This window comes from Musa acuminata, chromosome BXJ2-8 (genome assembly GCF_036884655.1).
Source record: "Musa acuminata AAA Group cultivar baxijiao chromosome BXJ2-8, Cavendish_Baxijiao_AAA, whole genome shotgun sequence".
In the NCBI taxonomy this organism is placed as follows: Eukaryota; Viridiplantae; Streptophyta; class Magnoliopsida; order Zingiberales; family Musaceae; genus Musa; species Musa acuminata.
This window is the reverse complement of record NC_088345.1, coordinates 39,275,958-39,296,238: the sequence shown is the minus strand read 5'-3', so window position 1 is coordinate 39,296,238 and position 20,281 is coordinate 39,275,958. Positions and strand designations below refer to the sequence as shown.

At 47.0% G+C, this 20,281-nt stretch overlaps 1 protein-coding gene across 2 annotated transcripts; it reads left to right on the top strand.

Moving 5' to 3' along the window:
- The first annotated feature begins 2,382 nt into the window (after positions 1–2,382).
- On the top strand, positions 2,383–17,931 carry LOC135619453 (probable methyltransferase PMT2). Of its 2 annotated transcripts, XM_065121465.1 has the most exons (7): positions 2,383–2,453; positions 3,092–3,762; positions 3,916–4,126; positions 4,264–4,558; positions 15,643–16,032; positions 17,108–17,185; positions 17,346–17,931. In XM_065121465.1, the coding sequence occupies exons 2-7, from the start codon at positions 3,118–3,120 to the stop codon at positions 17,572–17,574; spliced, it is 1,848 nt and encodes a 615-aa protein (XP_064977537.1). In that variant the 5' UTR covers positions 2,383–2,453; positions 3,092–3,117; the 3' UTR covers positions 17,575–17,931. The 2 variants fall into 2 exon arrangements, with proteins under 2 accessions (XP_064977537.1, XP_064977538.1); XM_065121466.1 differs by lacking the exon at positions 15,643–16,032.
- Positions 17,932–20,281: the final 2,350 nt, after the last annotated feature.

Sequence of the window (20,281 nt, the reverse complement as noted above, 5' to 3'; positions counted from 1 at the left end):
TCACAAATTCATCAATTGGTTTCATCATCAAAATCCGAGATTCAACAAACCGTGCTCACCAATATGCATAAATGCTATCCTTGGATAGTTTGAAAGAAAGTTGAGTGGTTGCATTGATTGATATGAGCCTAGTAGATTGATAAGAACTATTGTGTTTTTTGAAGAAATAACTGTTAGAACTTGAGAAAGAAGACATATTGATGTTGAGTTATGCTGTTGATTGAATACTATTGATATTTGGAGGAAGAGATCTATAGTGGATCAAACAGATCAAACCTGATGAAGGACCTTTTGATCGAATTCAATCAGATTTGGAACGGATCAGATCTGATTGATGAGGTGGAGCAGATCTGATATAGATCAGATCTGAAAGTGATCAACCAAATTAGATTTGATGAAGTGGTCTTTGTTGTTTATCTTCTGATTTGATCAAATTTGATCGAAGGAATGTAGTCATTGTGAAGCAATTTGGAATATATCGGTTGCAGTGAGAGATCATAAGGGGATATCATGCGAGGAAGAATCACGTAAGGAGGGATGCAGCTTTCAACTTCAATCGTGCATGTGTTTGAGTAAGAGCAGAACAGACTGCTATTGCCATAGTAGTAAGGAGAAAGCACAATTGGGAGGAGGCACTACAGGAGTGACTATGGATTAGTGAGGAGAAATCACCAATGGGGAGAAGGTGCAGGTAGTAAGAGGAATCACTAATGTCGAGCAGATTAGCAAGAATGAGGGAGTGGGAGTCAGTTTCACCTGGACAAATCAGTGATGAAGGAGTCATCAGGGCAGATCAACGATGAAGCTTTGACAAGGAAACTGATCGCTTACAATTGGAAATAGGAGAGAAAACCTTCCTTGGAAGCAAGGGAGCCCTCGTACCATGAAAATTTTGTCCTTGAATGAGGATGATTTCATTCATTAAGGTAGTATATATTTATACAGATTTGAGAGAAATATTTTTCTAAATTATACGCTCAAATTATGCATATATATCATGATGATGATTGATTCTTAAATTATAAATTAATTAAAAATTAAAATACATAAAAAAAATATAAATTTATTATTTTATATTTATTTTAATTAAAATATTTTAGAAATCAAGTGACTTGAATGCTGTACAGAAGCCACACTCCATATATTGCAGCCCAGGCCTTGGTGTGCAGAACAAAGAAGACAAGGCTCTTTCGTCACCAGACGTACGTGAAGAAGAAGAAGGGTGGAAGGAAGGGCAAAGGAATCAATTAGTCTGACTTCACTGTTCTCCCGATGACCATATCCGATGTGAGACTAAATAGGAGTATTAGAATCTAAGCTGGCTGATGGCAGGGATGATGATGCAACTACAGCTGCTCAATTCACTGCACCGTACTGTTATTAGAAAGGAAGCTTCACTGAAAGAACCAGCAGCTATATCATGTACTCTGTCATGGACGAGCATGGTGTTGTTTCCATCGTCTCTCGCCTACGACCATGGGCAGGTCAATCGAGATAGCAAACCTTAAAATGGAACTTGATGGATTCATCACATCACGTAGAGGAGTTGCTTTTACGTACTAATCCATGCATGCAACGTGGGTTTTGTTTGGTACTACTCCATGCATTCTTCACTGTTCGAAGGATAAGACTCCTGACTTACGATGCCAAGTATACCTGTTCGCGAGAGAGAGAGAATCTCAAACCCAGCATATAATAGGAAGCGGTGTATACGTGGCACTGATTCAGTGGAGTTTATGTTGTTTTCTGGCTTGGGAATGATGTCCGATCCTTAGGGCAAAGGAAAAGAAGTGTCGTCACGATTAATGCTTAAGGCTCTCTTCGACGATGAGCTGTTCCACCTCGAACAGCAAGCGGCACGAAGTAAATACATGCCTACGAGATTCGTGGTTTCGATAATAGTAATAGAGAAGTTTGTACGGTGCCCCAGGAGATACAGCTGATCCAGTACGAGGAGTTGTTTGTTCTTTTGCAGGATAAAACGGGCGCAAAGATCTTTACGCCCGTTCCGTTGGTGGAATATTGGTGGGCCATAATGAAAGTTTCTACGGACAAATCGCATATGATCACTATGCGAACTGTGATATACGGTCAGAGGTGAACTCCGCGAGCGTCGGGCGTGTAGATGGACGGATGTTGATTGTCCTCATCAAACTTATATGCGGGATGTAGCGGTGATGGGCACTGGGTAGACTCGTCGAGGAAGTCGGGGAGACGACCAACGGAGATATCGGAGAGATGTGGACGGGCGATTCTTCTTGTGTTTTCCTTTTATTTTTTTTGGGTTTCGAAAATTGAATCCAAGAAGAGGATTATGTCGAATCCCGATGTTGGTTTCGATCGAATCATAGGGCTTTAACGTCGGGTGGGTGGGTGGGTGGATGAAGGAGAAGAGGTCTCTTTAGGGCTCCTTGGTTGCTCGAGATCCTCTTCTTTTGTTGCCTTTTGGATCGGTGAGTCAGTCGTTTGTTTTCTTGCTCAATTTGTGCTTATTCTTTTGCACTGATGGCCGAGGTGGCTCGAACTTGAGCTTTCTAATAGAGGTTTTCAGAGCTTAATGCATAGACACTTGCGGATTCCATTCAAGATGAATGACATTGCTAACTTTGAGGATTTTGGCATAAACGAGAAATATTTAATCACTCTTTTCTTAAAGATGTAGAACAGGTTGTTCTTGCTTGTTTACCTTATTCAAGAAAAAGGGAATGTTTGGTACCAATCGGAGTTTATATATGTTGTTTCTTCTCGATTAGGAAGGCTAGAGTTTAGTAGAATGCTGCACTCTCAATAGATAAGAAACACATATTTGAGATCCAGGCTTTATAAATACTTGTCATATGCCAGTCTAGAGATACTAAATGCCATTAATTTCATGTTGGTCTTGTAATCTGTTGCTTGAAAGCTACGTTAATACTTGATGGTAGTAAAATCTTTTGCTTTTTTAAGGTAGGTGACTTGATTTCTCACATCTGCTTTTTCTGTGAATTATGTATTTCGTCAAGATTGATGTCTCTGTTGTTTGTTGTTACTTAGAATTACAAACTTAGAACAACTTGATTAATGAAGTGGAACTTGTATTGTTTATATACAGCTTAGGAAATCTTTCAGGCGTACACCATGGCTCCAAAGATAAATCATGGTGAGGGACGGACTAGGAACTCATTATCCTTAATTGTTGTGATCGGTCTCTGTTGCTTCTTCTATGTTTTGGGTGCGTGGCAACGGAGTGGTTTCGGGAAGGGGGACAGTATCGCTCTACAAATTACTAAGCAGACAGCATGCACGGACATTCAAAATCTAAATTTCGAGACCCATCACAGTGGGTTAGGCAGCCTGAGCGATCTTGGTGATTCGGAAGCAAAAACATTTGAGCCTTGTGATGATCGTTACACCGATTACACTCCTTGCCATGATCAAAATCGAGCGATGACCTACCCTCGAAACAACATGATATACAGAGAGAGGCATTGCCCATCTGATGAGGAGAAACTGTATTGTCTTATACCTGCCCCCAAGGGTTATGTGGCACCTTTCCCATGGCCTAAGAGCCGTGATTATGTTCCCTATGCTAATGTCCCTTACAAGAGCTTGACTGTTGAGAAGGCTGTTCAGAACTGGGTTCATTATGAGGGTAATGTGTTCAGGTTTCCTGGCGGTGGGACTCAATTCCCTCAAGGTGCAGATAAATACATTGACCAACTTGCCTCTGTCATTCCAATTGATAATGGGACTGTCAGAACTGCACTAGACACTGGTTGTGGGGTATGGAACATCTCTGTTTATATATCTGCTCTCAGCTCATCTTCAACCCTGTGTTCTTATAATTTAAACTTTTGTTTAGAGGGACATGGATGAAGCTAGTATTTTTGGCCTTTGCTTTGATTTTGACTGTGTTGGTGATATATATTTTTTCAGGTCGCCAGTTGGGGTGCTTATTTATTTAAAAGGAATGTATTAGCCATGTCGTTTGCACCAAGGGACTCACATGAGGCACAGGTACAGTTTGCCCTGGAACGAGGTGTTCCTGCAGTTATCGGCGTTCTTGGATCCATTGAACTTCCATACCCATCTAGAGCATTTGACATGGCTCACTGTTCAAGGTGCTTGATTCCATGGGGTGCAAATGGTTAGAATTAGTTACATTAAATCTGTTTTTTTGTCAAGTTCATTCATTTGTTCTTGATTTCTTTGCAAAAAGCTCCGTTCTCTAATTGATTCTGATCCTTTTTCTTACACTTTGTTTTTGGTCTTCTTTCTCTTCAGATGGAGTTTACATGATGGAGGTGGATAGGGTTCTCAGACCTGGTGGTTATTGGGTGCTCTCAGGTCCCCCAATCAACTGGAAAGTTAACTATCAGGTCTGGAAGCGCACAAAGGACGATTTTGAGGAAGAACAGCGGAAGATCGAGGAAATCGCCGAACTTCTTTGTTGGGAGAAGATCTATGAGACGGCTGAATTTGCCATTTGGAGGAAGAGAATAAATGCTGAATCCTGCACTCAGAGGCAAGATGAAATTGGAGTAAATATATGTGAAACAACAAACCCAGATGATGTCTGGTAAGTGATATTCTTTCTCTAGCCATTGAAATTCTCAAACAAATGCAAGAGTGTTGAAGATATTTGATGACTGCAGTTGTACATGGGATTTATGGTATAAGTGGTTAATGAGGAATGCTGCCTTTATGACGTTATTCTCTCCTTAATGATTCAGTCTCATAATTGAATTACTTCAAAAACCTTGATTCATTGTGATATTCTAATATTCTTCTTTTTCTATTAGAAAGATTAAGAACAGACTTAATACAAGAAGAAGAATAATTCACAGCATATCCTAGCTGTTTAAGGTTGGTTAGATAGATATTTTCCCGCTGTTGATCTCTTTTCAGGGAAACATAAGTAGTCAAAACTGATAGTATGCAAATATATCATGTTAATTTTTGTTCATGATCTCGAATGTGGACTATAAGTGGTCATTTAGTACATCAGTTTCGAGTTGTGACTTAGAACCCCACAACTGAAATCCCAAAAAGACATCTTAGTGATTTTAATCATCTGTTCAACATGTGCTTTGTCTGTGAGCAAAGCACTGATTTAAAAAAGAAATGCACTATATGTTTTTGTACTGTTGTACATGATATTATGATATTAAAGTAGCTCGAGTGAAATGGGATGGTGTTAGTGAACAAAAGTAACGTGACTCTCAGCACGGTTAGGTCTGTAGGTCGATGTTGGGAGCTTCTTGCGGGGTGAGTATGATGATGAGGTGGTCGTGCCCTCGGGAAGGAATGTTGGTTGGGATCCGGGCCGGCTCATTGCTCTCCTTTGTGCGATAGAGGTATCTCCTGGGTCAACATGCTTGTCGCTCAGGGGTGTCCGCCTTCCTGCAAAATGGCCTTCGTCGGGTGCTTCCCGACTTTGGCCCCTCCGACGAGCAAATCAGTGGAGTATTTGATATCGAGTTTTTTTTTCTCCTCTGGCCGGGCATCAGTCAAGGGTTTTTATACTATTGTGTCAGGATTGGTTACGCTTCGGTTCGGTATGGCCGTTGACCCTTGTGGGATGGGATGGCTTTTCTGACGAGCTGGCATCTTGGGGGATGCCTGAGCGGCGTCAGACGGCACCGCCCTAAGCCCTTGGGATAGTCGTGTCATATAGTGTCTCGGTACAGAACCTGGCTTGACGTGCATCACGAGGTTCTAATGGCGTGTGGCGTTGGATTCTGATATTGGTTGGGATGTGGCGTGTGACATCGGTGATGACTCATCTAGGGGTCAAAATATGCCTTATCACTTCTCCCCCCCCTCCAAGGCGTGCCGCTGGGTCCTTAATGGGTCGGGAGACATGCTTGGGGTTGAAGGACGCGATTTGTTGGTTGCCCGCGCGGGGAAGCCAGATTGACTTGTCGGGGGGCGGTTTTAGAGGGGCGGTGCCCTGTGATTTGGATAAGATTAATCCTACTGATCGAACGGTGGGGACCTGATGAAGCAATACCTAAATGTCAAAATCGTCCAGACAAGACCTGCGGAGCGAACCCAATGTGTCTCAGTTCAGATGACGGGTTTCGCATGGCTCGAAGCTACGATTGCCAAGTTTGTAAGTCGGCAAGCGAATCGAAGCATCTCGATTTAAAGACTTATCGGGGGGGGGTGAATCGGAGTCGACGTGAAGCAGCTTGGACAACGGGTTAGGCTGGTGATTCGGGCGCTAGATCGACCGAGATGTGACTCGGGAATAAGATTGGCCGCGAGGTGTAGCTTGAGCGATGGATCGGGCCTGTGGGCTGAGTGATCAAACCCGGTTCTGGTTCCGGTGCCGACAGGTCACAAGTTGGGAGCGATCGGGAGCGACCCGGGCAGGAAACGAGCCTAGGGACCGAGTGACTCCTCTCGGCTATGGATTAAATCTAGGGACTGAGTGAGTAAGCTCGGCTACGAATTGAATATGGAGATTGAGTGAGTAAGCTCGACTCCGATTGAATCTGGGGACCGAGTGAGTAAGCTCGACTCCGAATCAAATCTGGGGACCAAGTGAGTAAGCTCGGCTCTAAATCAAATCTGGGGACCAAGTTAGTAAACTCGGCTCCGAATCGAATCTGGGGGCCGAGTGAGTGAGCTCGACTCCGATTGAATCTGGGGATCGAGTGAGTAAGCTTGGCTTTGAATCGAATCTCAGGATTGAGTGGGTGAGCTCGGTTATGGATTGAATCTGGGGACCGAGTGACTAAGCTCGGCTCCGAATCAAATCTGGGGACCGAGTGAGTGAGCTCAGCTCTGGATTGAATCTGGGGACCAAGTGAGTAAGCTCGGCTTTGAATCAAATCTGGGGACCAAGTAGGTGAGCTCGGCTCCGATTGAATCTGGGAACCGACTCATACCTGAATGCTGAATGCCGTCACACCACGTGGCGAGTCGGGCGGAGTGTCACAGGGCCTGGCGGGAAACTTCGTTTTGAATGGCCTTTCGGTGGGGGGTCTTGGGTGATGGGATGCCTCTGGCGGGAGTTCCGAGGCAGGCGAATCTAGCGGATCCAAGGGGTTGCGACAAGTCTTTAATGCCACGATTGTTCCTCTCCTCGGGAAGCCCTAATTGCCGCCTTGCCATGGGTTACTCGCCTTTTATAATCCCCATACAGGGCGGTTGCCATCACCTTCGCCATCAGTTTTTCGTCTCGCACTTTGGCTCTTTCTTGCAACTTTGCAGTTCTCCTTTCTTTAATCCCTCGCCCTGGACCTTGGGCTTCTTCCTCGCAACTCTGAGGTCGGGATGTCTCTGTCTTTGTCTTCGTTTTCGTCTTTGTCTTCGTTTTCGTCCTTGTCTCCCTCTCCTTCTCCTTCTCCTTCCCCCCCTCTGCAAATTCCCGGGATGAGGTAGTGAGTGTGTCTTCGAGTAGCGCTTCCTCAGAGGCCTCAAAGGGTTCAGCCGCACTTGAGGCCCTCAAGTTATGGCACGACATGGACACGGTGGTGACCGAGAACCTTTTGAAAGTGCTTCGGGATCGCTACCGCATCCAAAAGTGTTACGGCCTGCACGCCCCTCGGCCTGGGCAGTGGTCGTATGACCAGTTTCCCGACAGATTCGGGTTAACCATGGGGGCACTCGAGGTGGGGCTGCGGTTCTCGATGCACCTTGTTATTAGGGATTGTCTTTACTTTTGGAGGATCTCCCCCTCCTAGGTGTTGCCAAACTCCTGGCGCTACTTAGTGGCTTTCATCTGGGAGTGTCGAAGGGCTGGGATCGAACCATTCCGACCCCTCTTTCTGGCTTGTTTCCGCCTAGGCAGGGGACCAGGCGGGTATTACTTGACCGCCCGCAACGGTTTTAAGATCAGTGGTGCGCCCTCCAACAACAAAGGTTGGAAGAGGCATTTCTTTTATATTAGTTATGATCAAGAGTGGGGCTTCAGCACCAAGTGGGCTTTTCAGACCATCGATAACGCCCTCCCGTCGCCTTCTGCTGGAGACGCAGCAGCCGTGGATCATCTGAGGGGTATCCTGTCCTCTTCTCGGGAAATTAAGGAAATGATCAAGGAGTGGATGGTCGAAGCGGAGCTGAGCCCCGCCATCAGGGGTATGGTCATTCATATGTAATGGATTGTTCACTCATCCCAAACCATCTGACCGCTGCCTATTTTGCAGAAATGGTGGATCTGAGATCGATGAAGAAGATGGCTAGCGCCAAGGCCGTTGAGCCCCCGTCTCGGGATGGGGAGGGCTCTGGAGGTGGGGTTGTCCCGTTGGAGGGCACGCTGAAGAGGGTGTCGGCATCACCGGCATCGGAGCGCCCTCTTAAGAAGACGAAGATGGTGGCTCAGAAGATGCCCGCAAGCCGGGCCACCCGCTCGAGCGCCTCCCTGGAATCGCCCGGGCTACTGCCTAGGGGGAGGGCTTGGGGAGTGTGAAGGGGAAAGGGTCAGCCGGGTCGTCCGGCAGCAACCCTTCCAAGAGGGCGTCGACGTGCCCCTTGTCGGTATGGGAATTGTGCCGCATCTATTCCTGGGCTGAGGGTGGGCAGTACTAAGCCCAGCGTATGACCGATCTTCTGGCCGGGGAGCCCGAGGCCCCCTATGCCGCTCGGTGGCCGACTCTCAAGGCCGACAACCGTCTCTGGGGCGATGGGCTAACCGCTCAAGAGTTCGTCCGAGGAGCGTTGCACCCAGGCCTAGCCAAGGACCTCTACAGCTCCACTTCTGAAGTGCTGGTAGAGGGGTGGCCAAGTCGCTCATTTGGGTAAGTAATGGCTTCCTTCTCCTGCCCAATCCCCTCTTTCTTGGGTGCTGACATCGATCCTCATGCAGAGCCAACACTACGATATGGCGTTGATCGATCGGGTCCTCGACGCCGGGCGGGTGATCGGGCGCCAGTTGGAGATCAACACCGTCCTCCGGCTGGAGAACCTGGAGCTGCAAGACAAGGGGGGTCTAGAGGCTATTGCCATGGCCGAAGAGCGCGCCATGACACTGGGTGAGGAGGTGGCTCGTTTGAAGATCGAGCTGGAAGAAAGCCGGTCACATATCCGTTCACTAGATGACGAGCTACTGACCCTCTCCCAGGATGTCGAGACCGCCAGGGCGATGGCCTGGGCTGCAGAGGAGGCCTTGAAGGAGGAGTGGCTGGGGTTACCCAAAAGGGTTGAGGAGGCAATCGCCGGATATAAAGCGTCCCCCAGGTTTGAACGTGGGTTGGTGAGGTCGGGCCGGGTCATGTACGAGTATGGGTACCGGGTGGCCTGCGCTCGCTTCCGGGCGAAGTACCCGGACTTGGAGCTAGAGTTGGACCCGTTTGTCGATAACTCGGTGGATTAGGACGTCGACATGCCGGCGAACGTCCCCTTCGACGATGGGCCCGCGACTCCTCCGTCGAGCTAGGGGCTATGCCCCCTCTCTTTTTGTCTTTTGCTACAGTCAGGCTTAGGGCCGTGCCACCCGACTGCCATGTATATCTCCTCTATCATTAAGAAGCACTTTTATTTTGGAATTATAACTCGCTATTTTCCCCAACCATGGGTGCACGGGCCCCGTATATCTTTTTTGCATCCCGACCAGCCTCATTTTGGGTAGAATTTCTTTAGGTTTGCCGCATTCCATGTTCTCGGTGGGGGACTTCCCTCCATAGTCTCGAGTTGGTAGGTCCCCTCTCGGACTATGTCATAGACTCGATAGGGGCCTTCCCAGTTGGGTGTGAGCTTTCCCCTTGCTCGGGTCGTGTCACTCACTTTTGCTCTTCGGAGGACGAGGTCTCTAATCTTGATCGGGCACGGGCGGACCCGTTAGTTGTAAATCTGAGCTGTCGCCTTCTTATATGACAAGATATGCATATGTGCCTTAGCTCTTCCTTCCTCGAGGAGATCTAGGTTTTTTGCTCGGAGCCCCTCCTCGGAGTCTCCTTGCTCGTAATTGGAGGTGCGCAGGGGCGGGAATAACGTTTCGGGCAGTAGGATCGCCTCGGTCTCGAACGCCAGGTTGAATGGAGACTCCCCCGAGGCGGTTTTGGGAGTCATTTGCATTGCCTATAGGATGTTGGGAAGCTCGTCCACCTAGGCACCATGTGCGCCTGAGATTCTCCTCTTGAGGCCTTCCATAATCGCCCGGTTCATCACCTCAGTTTGGCCGTTAGTTTGGGGGTGCGCGACCGAGCTAAACTTCAACTGGATCCCGTATAATTGGCAATAGGCCTTGAACTTAGTGTTGTTGAATTAAGTTCCGTTGTCGGTGATGATAGCTTTCGGGATCCCGAATCGGGTGATGATATTATTCCACGTGAAGCTCTGGACTTGCTTCTCGATAATGGAGGCCAAGGGTTCGGCTTCCACCCACTTCATGAAGTAGTCGACCCCGACTATGAGAAAGCATCGCTGACCCGATGCTGGAGGGAAGGGTCCAAGGAGGTCGAGGCTCCATTGGGCAAAGGGCCAGGCCACGTCCATCGGAGTAAGGGGAACGGTTGGTTGGTGCGGCAGTCGGGCGTGCCGCTAGCATTGTTGGCACTGCTACATGTATGACATGGCATCCTGGCGCATGGTTGGCCAATAGTATCCTTGTCGGAGGGTTTTGAAAGCTAAGGTTCGTCCCCCGATGTGCTCCCCACAAATCCCCTCATGAAGCTCGGTGAGGACCACCTTAGCTTCTGATGGTGCGAGGCAGCGTAGGAGGGGTTGAGAGAAGGCCCTTCAGTATAACTTTTCGTCGATGATGCAGTACTAGGCTTGAGTTCGCCTTAACCGTCTCGTAGCCACCGGGTCGTCGGGCTCCCCTCCCCCCGCTTTGTATCGGAGGATCTTCTCCATCCAGCTCGGTGATGAACTCATTTCGGTGACCTCGTGAGTCGCTATTGTCAGGACCACTATGAACTCAGTAGCTGGGGCCGACCTCGGGCCATGGGTGGAAGTTGATCTGGCCAGTGCATCAGCCCGTGTGTTCTGCGGCTAAGGTATTATGGTGACTGAAAGGCGGTTGAATCGGTGGGCGAGTCACTTTGCCTCCATTAGGTATGACACCATCATTGGGTCTCGGGCTTCGTAGCTTCCATTAACGTGTCCCGTTACCAACTGGGAGTCGCTGAAGATTTCAAGGTCACCTACATGCATCTCCAGAATGAAGCGTAGGCTGTGGAGTAGCGCATCGTACTCGGCCTCATTGTTAGAGGCTCGGAATTGCAATTGGAGTGACCTCTCATAGGTTTCTCCCGACGGGTCTTAGAGGATAAGCCCGACCCTGATTGCTTCGGAAGTGGACGAGCCATCTACATGCAGGGTCCACGTGTTCTGATCATTCTCCTGCCTCACAGCATGGTCCTCAGGGGTTAGCTCGGAAATGAAATCAACTAGTGTTTAAGCTTTGATGGCAGTCCTGGGGGAGTACTGAATGTCGAATTCGTTGAGCTCGACCAGCCATCGCAGCATGCGACCTGATGCGTCAAAGTTGGAGAGGATTTGTCGTAGTGGTTGGTCGGTGATCACTTTGATTGTATGGGCTTGAAAGTAGGGTCGTAACTATCGGGCCATCTTGATAAGAGCAAGAGCTAACTTCTCGATCGGGGAGTACCATGCCTCGGGCCCCCCGAGGATATGGATGATGTAATGTATGGGTAGCTACGCTGGTGGTATCTCCCAAATTAACACCAAGCTGACGGCTTGTGCCGAGGCCACCAAGTAGAGATCGAGGGTTTCGCCCGGCTCGGGCGAGGCGAGTCGGGGCAAGCGGGCGAGGCACGCCTTTAACTTTTCGAAGGCTTCTTCGCACTCTGAAGTCCAGGTAAAGTTGTTGACTCGCCGCAGAGTCCGGAAGAAGGGGAGGCACTTGTCACCTGAACGCGACACGAACCTATTGAGGGCTACCAACCTCCTGACAAGTCGCTGCACCTCTTTGGCCGAGCGGGGGGAGCGCATCTAGGTAACAACCCGCACCTTTTCTGGGTTGACGTCTATCCCTCGCTAGTGAATGACAAAGCCGAGGAACCTCCCCAAGCTGACTTCGAAGATGCACTTCGTAGGGTTCAAATGCATGTTGAACCACCTGAGCATTTAGAACGTTTTCGTCAGGTCGGCCAGGTGTGTTCTTGCGACCTTGCTCTTTACAATCATGTCTCTACATACACCTCCATATTCCTCCCGAGCTGGTGCTTGAAAAGTTTATCGACCATCCTTTGGTAAGTCGCCCCAACGTTCTTTAGGCCGAAGGGCATCACCTTGTAATAATATGCCCCTCAATTGGTGATGAAGGCAGTGTCTTCTTGGTCTTGGGTTGCCATCCGGATTTAGTTGTAGCCTGAGAATGCATCCATGAACGTAAGGCGTTCATGGCCTGTGGTGGCGTCGACTAACTGCTCTATCCTGGGGAGTGGACAACAGTCCTTGGGGCATGCCCGGTTGAGATCGGTATAATCAACACACATCCTTCAGCTTCCATTAGGTTTTTTAACGATGACTACATTCGATAGCCATCGGGGGTATTTAACCTTAGTAATGAATCCGGCCTTTATAAGGCGATCGACCTCATCCCCGATCGCCTTTTGTCGGTCGGGGGTGAACCTCCTTGGTCTTTGTCTCACCGATCGTGCCTTGGGATCGATGTTGAGCCGGTGTTGGGCCACTTCTGGGTCGATCCCGGGCATCTCCTCGGGGGACCACACGAATATGTCAGCGTTCTTCCTCAAGAAGTCAATGATGTGGAACTGGTCTGCTTCGGGGAGCGTGGCTCTGACCTTGACGGTCTGGTCAGGACGGCTCTTCAGGGGTACCTCAATGAGTGGCTTGGGAGGCTCCAACGGCATTTGCGGTATGGGTTCTTCATGGGGATCGGGAACCGGAGCTAGGTGCGATTTTCTTGGGAGAGTAACCATGGTGACGTAGCATCGCCTTGACTCCCCTGGGTCACTTCAGGCCTCCCTGATCCTTACTGAGGTCAGAAACTTGATGGTCCTCATGGTAGGTGGAAACCACCGCCTTTATCTTGTTAAGCGTTGGGCGGTCGAGGATGACGTTGTAGGCCGAGGGCAGATCGACTACCATAAAGGTGGTCATTATCGTCTTCGCCCTCGGCTCCTCCCCAATGGTGATAGGGAGGACCATGGTCTCGAGCGGGGAGATGGAATCCCCTGTGAATCCTGTGAGGGTTGACATCATAGGGGTAAGGTCTCTCTCGGTCAAGCCAAACTTCTTGAAGGCGTCGAAGTAAAGAACGCTGGCGGAGCTCCCGGTGTCAACCATCACCCTCTTAACTCGGGCATTGGCGATCTGGATGGAGATCACCAGAGCGTCGTCATGGTGGGAGCACTCGGCCTCCCTAGCCTCGAAGGTGATTTCAGGCTCAAGATCGGGCCAGGGACGTTTCTCGACAGTGCTGCGGGCGTAGGCCTTTCTCGCCACAGAGCTGCTGCCATCGGCCGCTGGTCCCCCGAAGACTCTCGATGGGTCCCTTAGGGTGTGGAGTCGCCTCCGGTGATTTGAGGTAACGTCCGAGGTGATCTCTCCGGATCAGCGCCTCTATTTGATTCTAGAGGTTACGACAGTCCTCCGTGTCATGACCGTAGTCCCGATAGAACCTGTAATATTTAGACCGATCTTTTTGAGTGGCCTTCATAGGATGAGGCTATTGCAAGAGAACTGTCTCCTTGATTTGGGGGAAGATCTCGGTGCGGGACGTATTTAGGGGGAGAGGCGGGGGCCTCGGGAGTGGTAGCTCTTGTCGGCCGAGCCCGTGGCGGGGTGTCGCCGGGGCTGCTGAGGTCGTTCCCCAAGATAGTTCTGCCCTTGGCCTTTTGCCTTCCATGTGCTTCCTTGCCACTAGCGCCTCGGTGGCGACGTACTGGTTGGCGCGTTGTAGCATTTCGGAAATGGTCGTTGGTGGCTTCTCAATCGGCGACTAGAAGAACCTCGAATGCTTCAAACCCATCAGAAAGGCGTGCAAGATTAGAGAGGGGTGAACGTCCGGAAACCCCTAGATCTTGGTGGCAAAATGTGCCACGAACTGAGAGAGCGACTCGTCTTCGTGATGGGATAGCGTGAGTAGGTTGGTCATGGAAGGCCTGGGTCGTGCGCTGGTGAGGAAGTTTTGCTCGAACTCCCCGGCAAGTTGGTCGAAGGATGAGACTGAGGATTGGCGTAGCCAGCTGAACCATGTTCGTGCCGACCCCCTTAGAGTGGTTGGAAATGCCCGGCACATCAATGCATCGGAGGTGCCGTAGAGGGCCATTTGGGTCCGGAATGCGGAGATGTGCTCCATGGGATCAGAGCCGCCGTCATATGTCTCCAATGTCGGTAGCCTAAAGTTGAGGGATACTGGCTTGTCCTGTACTTCTTGAGTGAAAGGGGACTCGCCTGAGCCACCTTCACTGGACTCACTCCGTGATTTTCGAAACTCGCGCTAGAATGCGTCCAAGCATTGGTTGACATGGGACAATTGGGCCCTAAGTGAGTCGTCCGTCGAGTCGGACGATATGGTGTCAAGATCGAGATGAGGTAGCGCGGCTCGGTAGGGTGTGGGTATGTTCTGCCCGGGAGGACCTCTCGGGTTTGTCGCTTGCTCTTGGGCTTCTTTGATCCTGACCTGCTCCCCGCTCGGGGGCTACCGGGTTAGGTCGGTCGGGGACGTCGCTAGTCGCATGATTTGGGGAATGATTGGAGCGAGCGTCTGCATCATGCTTGCCATGGCCTACACTTGCTTGGTCAGGCTAAGGAACGCCTCGGGTGTCACAGCCAAGGGCCTTGTGGTGAGCCCTGGGGGTGACAATCCCAGGTCATTGAACAAACACCAGTAGCGATCCGACGTCGAAGCCGGGATCCCCCCGTCTCCGGGGGCGGGGAGGGCCTGACTTTCTAGCTCAACGAAAGGGAGGTTAGTCGGTGGTTCTCTCCCAGGGAGAACTCTTGTCAGCTGCTCCTGCGACATTGGCCCTCCTTCTAGCACCAAAATTTTAGTGAACAAAAGTACCGTAGCTGATGAGTCAGCACAGTTAGGTCCGCAGGTCGATGTTAGGAGCTTCTTGCAGGGTGAGTAGGATGATGAGGTGGCCGTGCTCTCGGGAAGGAATGTTAGCCGGCATTGGTCGGGATCCGGGCCGGCTCACTGCTCTTCTTCGTGCGATGGAAGGTATCTCCTGGGTCGAGACGCCCGCCGCTCGGGAGTGTCTGCCTTCCTGCAAAATGGCCTTCGTCGGGTGCTTCCTGACTTTGGCCCCCCTCATGAGCAAATTAGTGGAGTATTTGATATCGATTTTTTTTTTCTCTTTTGGTCGGACGTCAGCTAGGGGTTTTTATACTATTGTGTGAGGATTGGTTGCGCCTCGGTTCAGTGTGGCCGCCGCTGACCATTGTGAGATGGGATGACTTTTCTGACGAGCTGGCGTCTTGGGGGATGTTTGAGCGGCATCAGATGGCACCACCCCGAGCCCTTGGGATAGTCGTGTCGCATAGTATCTCGGTATGGAACCTAGCTTGACGTGCGTCACGGGGTTCTGATGGCGTGCAGTGTCGGATTCTGATATTGGTTGGGACGTGGAGTGTGATGTCGGTGATAACTCATCTGGGGGCTAAAATATGTCTTATCAGATGGTAAATCACATATGCTTGCTAATGTTTCTCCAAGTTGTTTTTGTACATGCACATATTTATTTCTCCATAGCCTCTTTCATATTTTGGTGATGTTAGGTACAAGAAGATGCAACCTTGCATAAATCGGTATCCTGAGGTTGGTAATCCTGAAGAGTTTGCTGGCGGTGAATTGAAGCCATTCCCTCAGAGGCTAAATGCTGTTCCACCTAGAATATCCAGTGGTTCTGTGCCAGGATTCTCAGTCAAATCTTATCATGAAGACAACAGACTGTGGCAAAAGCATGTCAAAACTTACAAGAAAATAAATGATTTACTTGACACTGGAAGGTACCGCAACATAATGGATATGAATGCACGTTTGGGTAGCTTTGCTGCAGCAATTGAGTCTCCAAAATTGTGGGTGATGAATGTTGTTCCTACAATTGCTGAGATATCCACTTTGGGTGTCATATATGAGCGTGGGCTAATCGGCATAAATCATGACTGGTATTTATTTGTTGATTAATTTTATTAAGAATTTAAATTTTCATAAGAAACATGCTGAATCTTAACTCCACTGAGGAATTTACTATTGCTATCAAACTTATATCTTCTTTTAAACTTGCTCAAATAGCAAGCCTTTTACTTGTGGGAATTGTAATTATCCAAAGAGTTATTTGTTATCTATTCTTCTCGATGACCTGCCTATGTTTGACTGGTTCAGTTTTGCAATATAGGTTTTGATTCGTCATGCGTGCTTGTTTTTATTATCATATGTTTACCAAGTCAAGATATATCTGGACTTTAGATTGTTACAAACAGTGTAAAAGTTTGTACTTCTGAACCTTGGATCTTATTTGCTGTTAGCTGTTACATTGTTGACCTTAGGATCCTATCATTTAAGTTTTTTCCTATATACAAACACATAAAAAGGGCTTATATGCTACAGCCAAAACAACAGAGACCTTAAATTTCCAACTTAGCATTAATATGCAAGTATGGTAAAATTCTCCAGTCCAGCTATAACCAAGGAAGATCATAAGAGTTTCTGTAACACCTAGAAGGCCTGTGATCTGTTACATTGGTTTTAATTAAACCTTGTACATCCAGGAAGCATATTGTTGGTTGCAAAGGAATATTATGGTGTAGGCTTGCTGGTTTTAATTGAAAAGATTTGGTAGCTGCACTAAATTGTCTGCTGTGGCTTTGAAAAACATTTTCTAAATATTATTTGTGGCCTTCTATTATTTATCCTATGTGCATATATAAACTTTGGTTCATTGAAAATTATAAGGCTGATAAATGCCGCCTCTTTTAAATGATACAAGTCATTTAATGCTTACTTAAATATGAAGTGAGTCGACTTCAAGTTTTACTACATTACTTAATGGATTCGAGATGATGGAAACCCTTCAACATGTACTTTTTCTGTATATATTGAAATCACTATATTGAAGCATATGATTTTTCCAATTTTATGAAAAATATCTATTGTTTACTTGTGTTTTTATTACTTTTGTCCTTTAAACTTGTCATTAGGTGTTCTGTCTTCAACCTTTTAACTTTTTGCTTCTTGGTTTAGGTGTGAAGCGTTTTCAACATACCCAAGGACGTATGATCTCATACATGCCAATGGTGTTTTCAGCTTGTACCAGAACAAGTAAGTTCATGTTTGGGTTTTGGGCAATACGTAATGACATGATGGTTTGCACACGTCCACACGAGATGGGTCTGTGGACCAAAATGAGGTTTAAAGATTTCATCCTCATGCTATGATAGAATCTTTTACTAAATTTACATGTTTTATGCAATCATAACAGATGCAAAATGGAAGATATTCTTCTGGAGATGGACCGAATTTTGCGGCCAGAGGGTGCAGTCATATTACGTGATGACGTTGACGTTCTGATGAAGGTAAAGAAGATGGTTACCGGTATGAGATGGAACACTAAGTTGCTTGATCATGAGGACGGTCCCCTCGTTCCCGAGAAGATATTGGTTGCTGTAAAGCAGTACTGGATTGGTGGAAGCAAAAGTGACGAACAATGAGGTTGGCAAAGCATCTGTGCATACCTTTGATCCTGGAACGAGCCTCAACTTGCCGCAATGCTGCCATCAAGTGGGTTCACCAGCATTGACTTCTGACTTCAACCTCAGGTGGCAAATACTTTGGCTAGAGTTTTGTGACCATGTCATTTTGCTCTAAGCCTTTAGCTTTTCAACTACTGAAATTTTCCTTCATCACTCTTGTGTTCTTTCATTTATTTATTTTTTTCCAGAGAAAAACGTAGATGCTTCCTTCTAATTTTCTAGGTCTTGGTTCGTGTAAGATTGAGGTTACAAAACTACTGGTGTTTGTGTATCCTCTTGATTGTGTCTCTGGGTAGGATGAATTTTGTTTTTTCAGTGATCTTGTTTTCCTTGTTAGAACGAAGTTCTACTGTAAGCCAAATTGACGACCATCCTACTTGAGATCTTGATAGGTTCTCCCGGGAGATCTCTTAGGAACATTAACTTGATTCTTGCATCTGTGCTTGTGATGATACTTGGTTGCTAAGTGAAACTTCGACATTGATAATTAGGTTTCTTAAAAGTGGATATATACATTGACGGGGTTTTCAATGTGCTACTTTTTATTATTTCAACAACAAATATAGTCAAATTTGATCATTACCCTATCAAAATTGATCCGACCTTCTCTGTTTGTTTGTTTCAATCTCGTTGTATTGATTCAAAACCTCGAGCAGAGCTGCTTGTGTAGTTTAAGTAGGAGGGTTTCAAGTTCATTTATCTCTTAACTATTGACCGCTGCAATATCGTGAAGCAGCAACAACAATGGGGAATAATAATCTTTAGCCACTGCCTCTAAATCCTCTCCTTCGATCCCATAACCAACACCTTCAAGCGTGAGCCTTGATCTTGAACTGGCCGCGAAGATAATAAGAATACAGAATCCCTCTCGTCATGTCACGGTCCTAGACCTTGATGAAGTAACCATTAGAGACTAAGCCTATATGAAAAATTCATCGGCAAAGCCCCCTTTTTGGAAGTCATCAAGGCGAGGCTCTTGCACTCTCGAAGCTACAATCTAAAGTCTAGCAGCATGCTTTTTATGTTTTAGGTTTTAGTTGGAAGCTGATCTTACAAACACATTCACTAGGGATTCATAGTCGCTAGTTACAAGTGTCATACAAGCCAATTATATGGGTGATATGATGATACATATGACATGATACATACTTTTTTTATTATTTAATTTTTTTATTTTATATTATCTATTACATGTATTATGATTTTTATGGATCTATGCAATGAGAATCGGATTGTGATAAGATCACGATAATGAAATCGATTTATCTTTAAATACGAACCCTAAATAATCTCGGTCATATGTCACTCGAGAGAGACATCGAGATGACCGGATAAACTAGTGTGTTGTATACCCGTCTATATGATTGAGGCAGTTGGTCTCATAGCTGCTCGTGTGGGGACACTAGGGATATCGCTCAGGTGCTCATTGGAAAATGAGTTCACTGATTGATCCGCTCATGGAATATTAGATAGTTGATAATACTTCATTGTTAAACAACAATTTCGTCATCCTAGTAGTATATCTAGTCCTTTGACTTGAGGTACTAAGGATATCCTGTATGAGTACTTTACTCTTTGATTCCAAAATTATAGACTTGGAAGTTCCAAATCTAGCACAATCAGTCATCAAAAGTGGGAGTCAATCTTACGAGAGCTATTGACTATCGATAGAGGATCATCTACTCTCGGTGTCATAAGAGAAATATCCTATGTGTTCTTGCTCAGGAAAATCCTTAGCTAGGGTCATTCGGATTGAGAGAGAAAGAGTTCTCCAGGAGAAAATAATTCACGGAGCTAGAAAAAATTTTGATAGGTATGACTCATGGCCAGCTCAATATTAGGTCTAGAGGGTCACACACATATGGTAGGTGTTACGACAAGTAGAGATTCATATATGAGATATCCGTTGAAGCCCATATCTTATTAGATATCCAATAAACCCCTGAATTATTAGATTCTATGGATGAGATCAAATAAGAGCCAATGAGATTATTGGGTAGTTGGATAGAGATTCAGTACCCAATAGGGCATGATCCATCAGGGTTAAGTTGACAAAGGGTCTCTATAAATAGGAGGGAACCAAAAGGCCATAGGCTATACCCCTTTTGACTATCACCTCCTATTCTCCTCTCTCCCTCTCCTCTTCAACCAACAACCCCTATTTGAGGCATGTGGACAATAAGAAGGGTCGACCCCTTCTTGATTGCATGGTGCGTGTGAGGAGGAGATATGTGCAGCGATTTAAGGAGCATATTCATAGCCCCTATCATATGGATCACCGCTAATGAGGAGGATATTTGACCTTCTTTATCCTCTCCTATAGATCTGTAGGTTTTCAGAGATATATAATCTCCCTAAGTAACACACATCCCTTAACATGTGTGGTTTTTTGGTTTGATGGGTTTTTGCGCATCAATCTTCGCACGACGACAAAAGACTATTTTTCTGTGAAAATTTAAGAATTTTTATTTCTGTTCTTCTGTTGTGCATGTGATATCGCCCTAGATTTTCTAATAATCACTTATAAGGTGGCAAGCTTTGAATCTATTCCCATGGAGGGAGTGTTCCTAATCATTGAAGAAATCCATCACGATTGCCTCAATAAGGATCCATTTCTCAGGTCTACCCATCAAACTATTGTTCCTAAGAATTTTCCTCTAAATCA

Coding starts and splice junctions, on each gene's coding strand:
- LOC135619453 (XM_065121465.1), top strand. CDS start 3,118: ATGGCTCCAAAGATAAATCATGGTGAGGGACGGACTAGGAACTCATTA. Junction 3,763..3,915: donor CACTAGACACTGGTTGTGGG/GTATGGAACATC, acceptor ATATTTTTTCAG/GTCGCCAGTTGGGGTGCTTA. Junction 4,559..15,642: donor ACAAACCCAGATGATGTCTG/GTAAGTGATATT, acceptor TGGTGATGTTAG/GTACAAGAAGATGCAACCTT.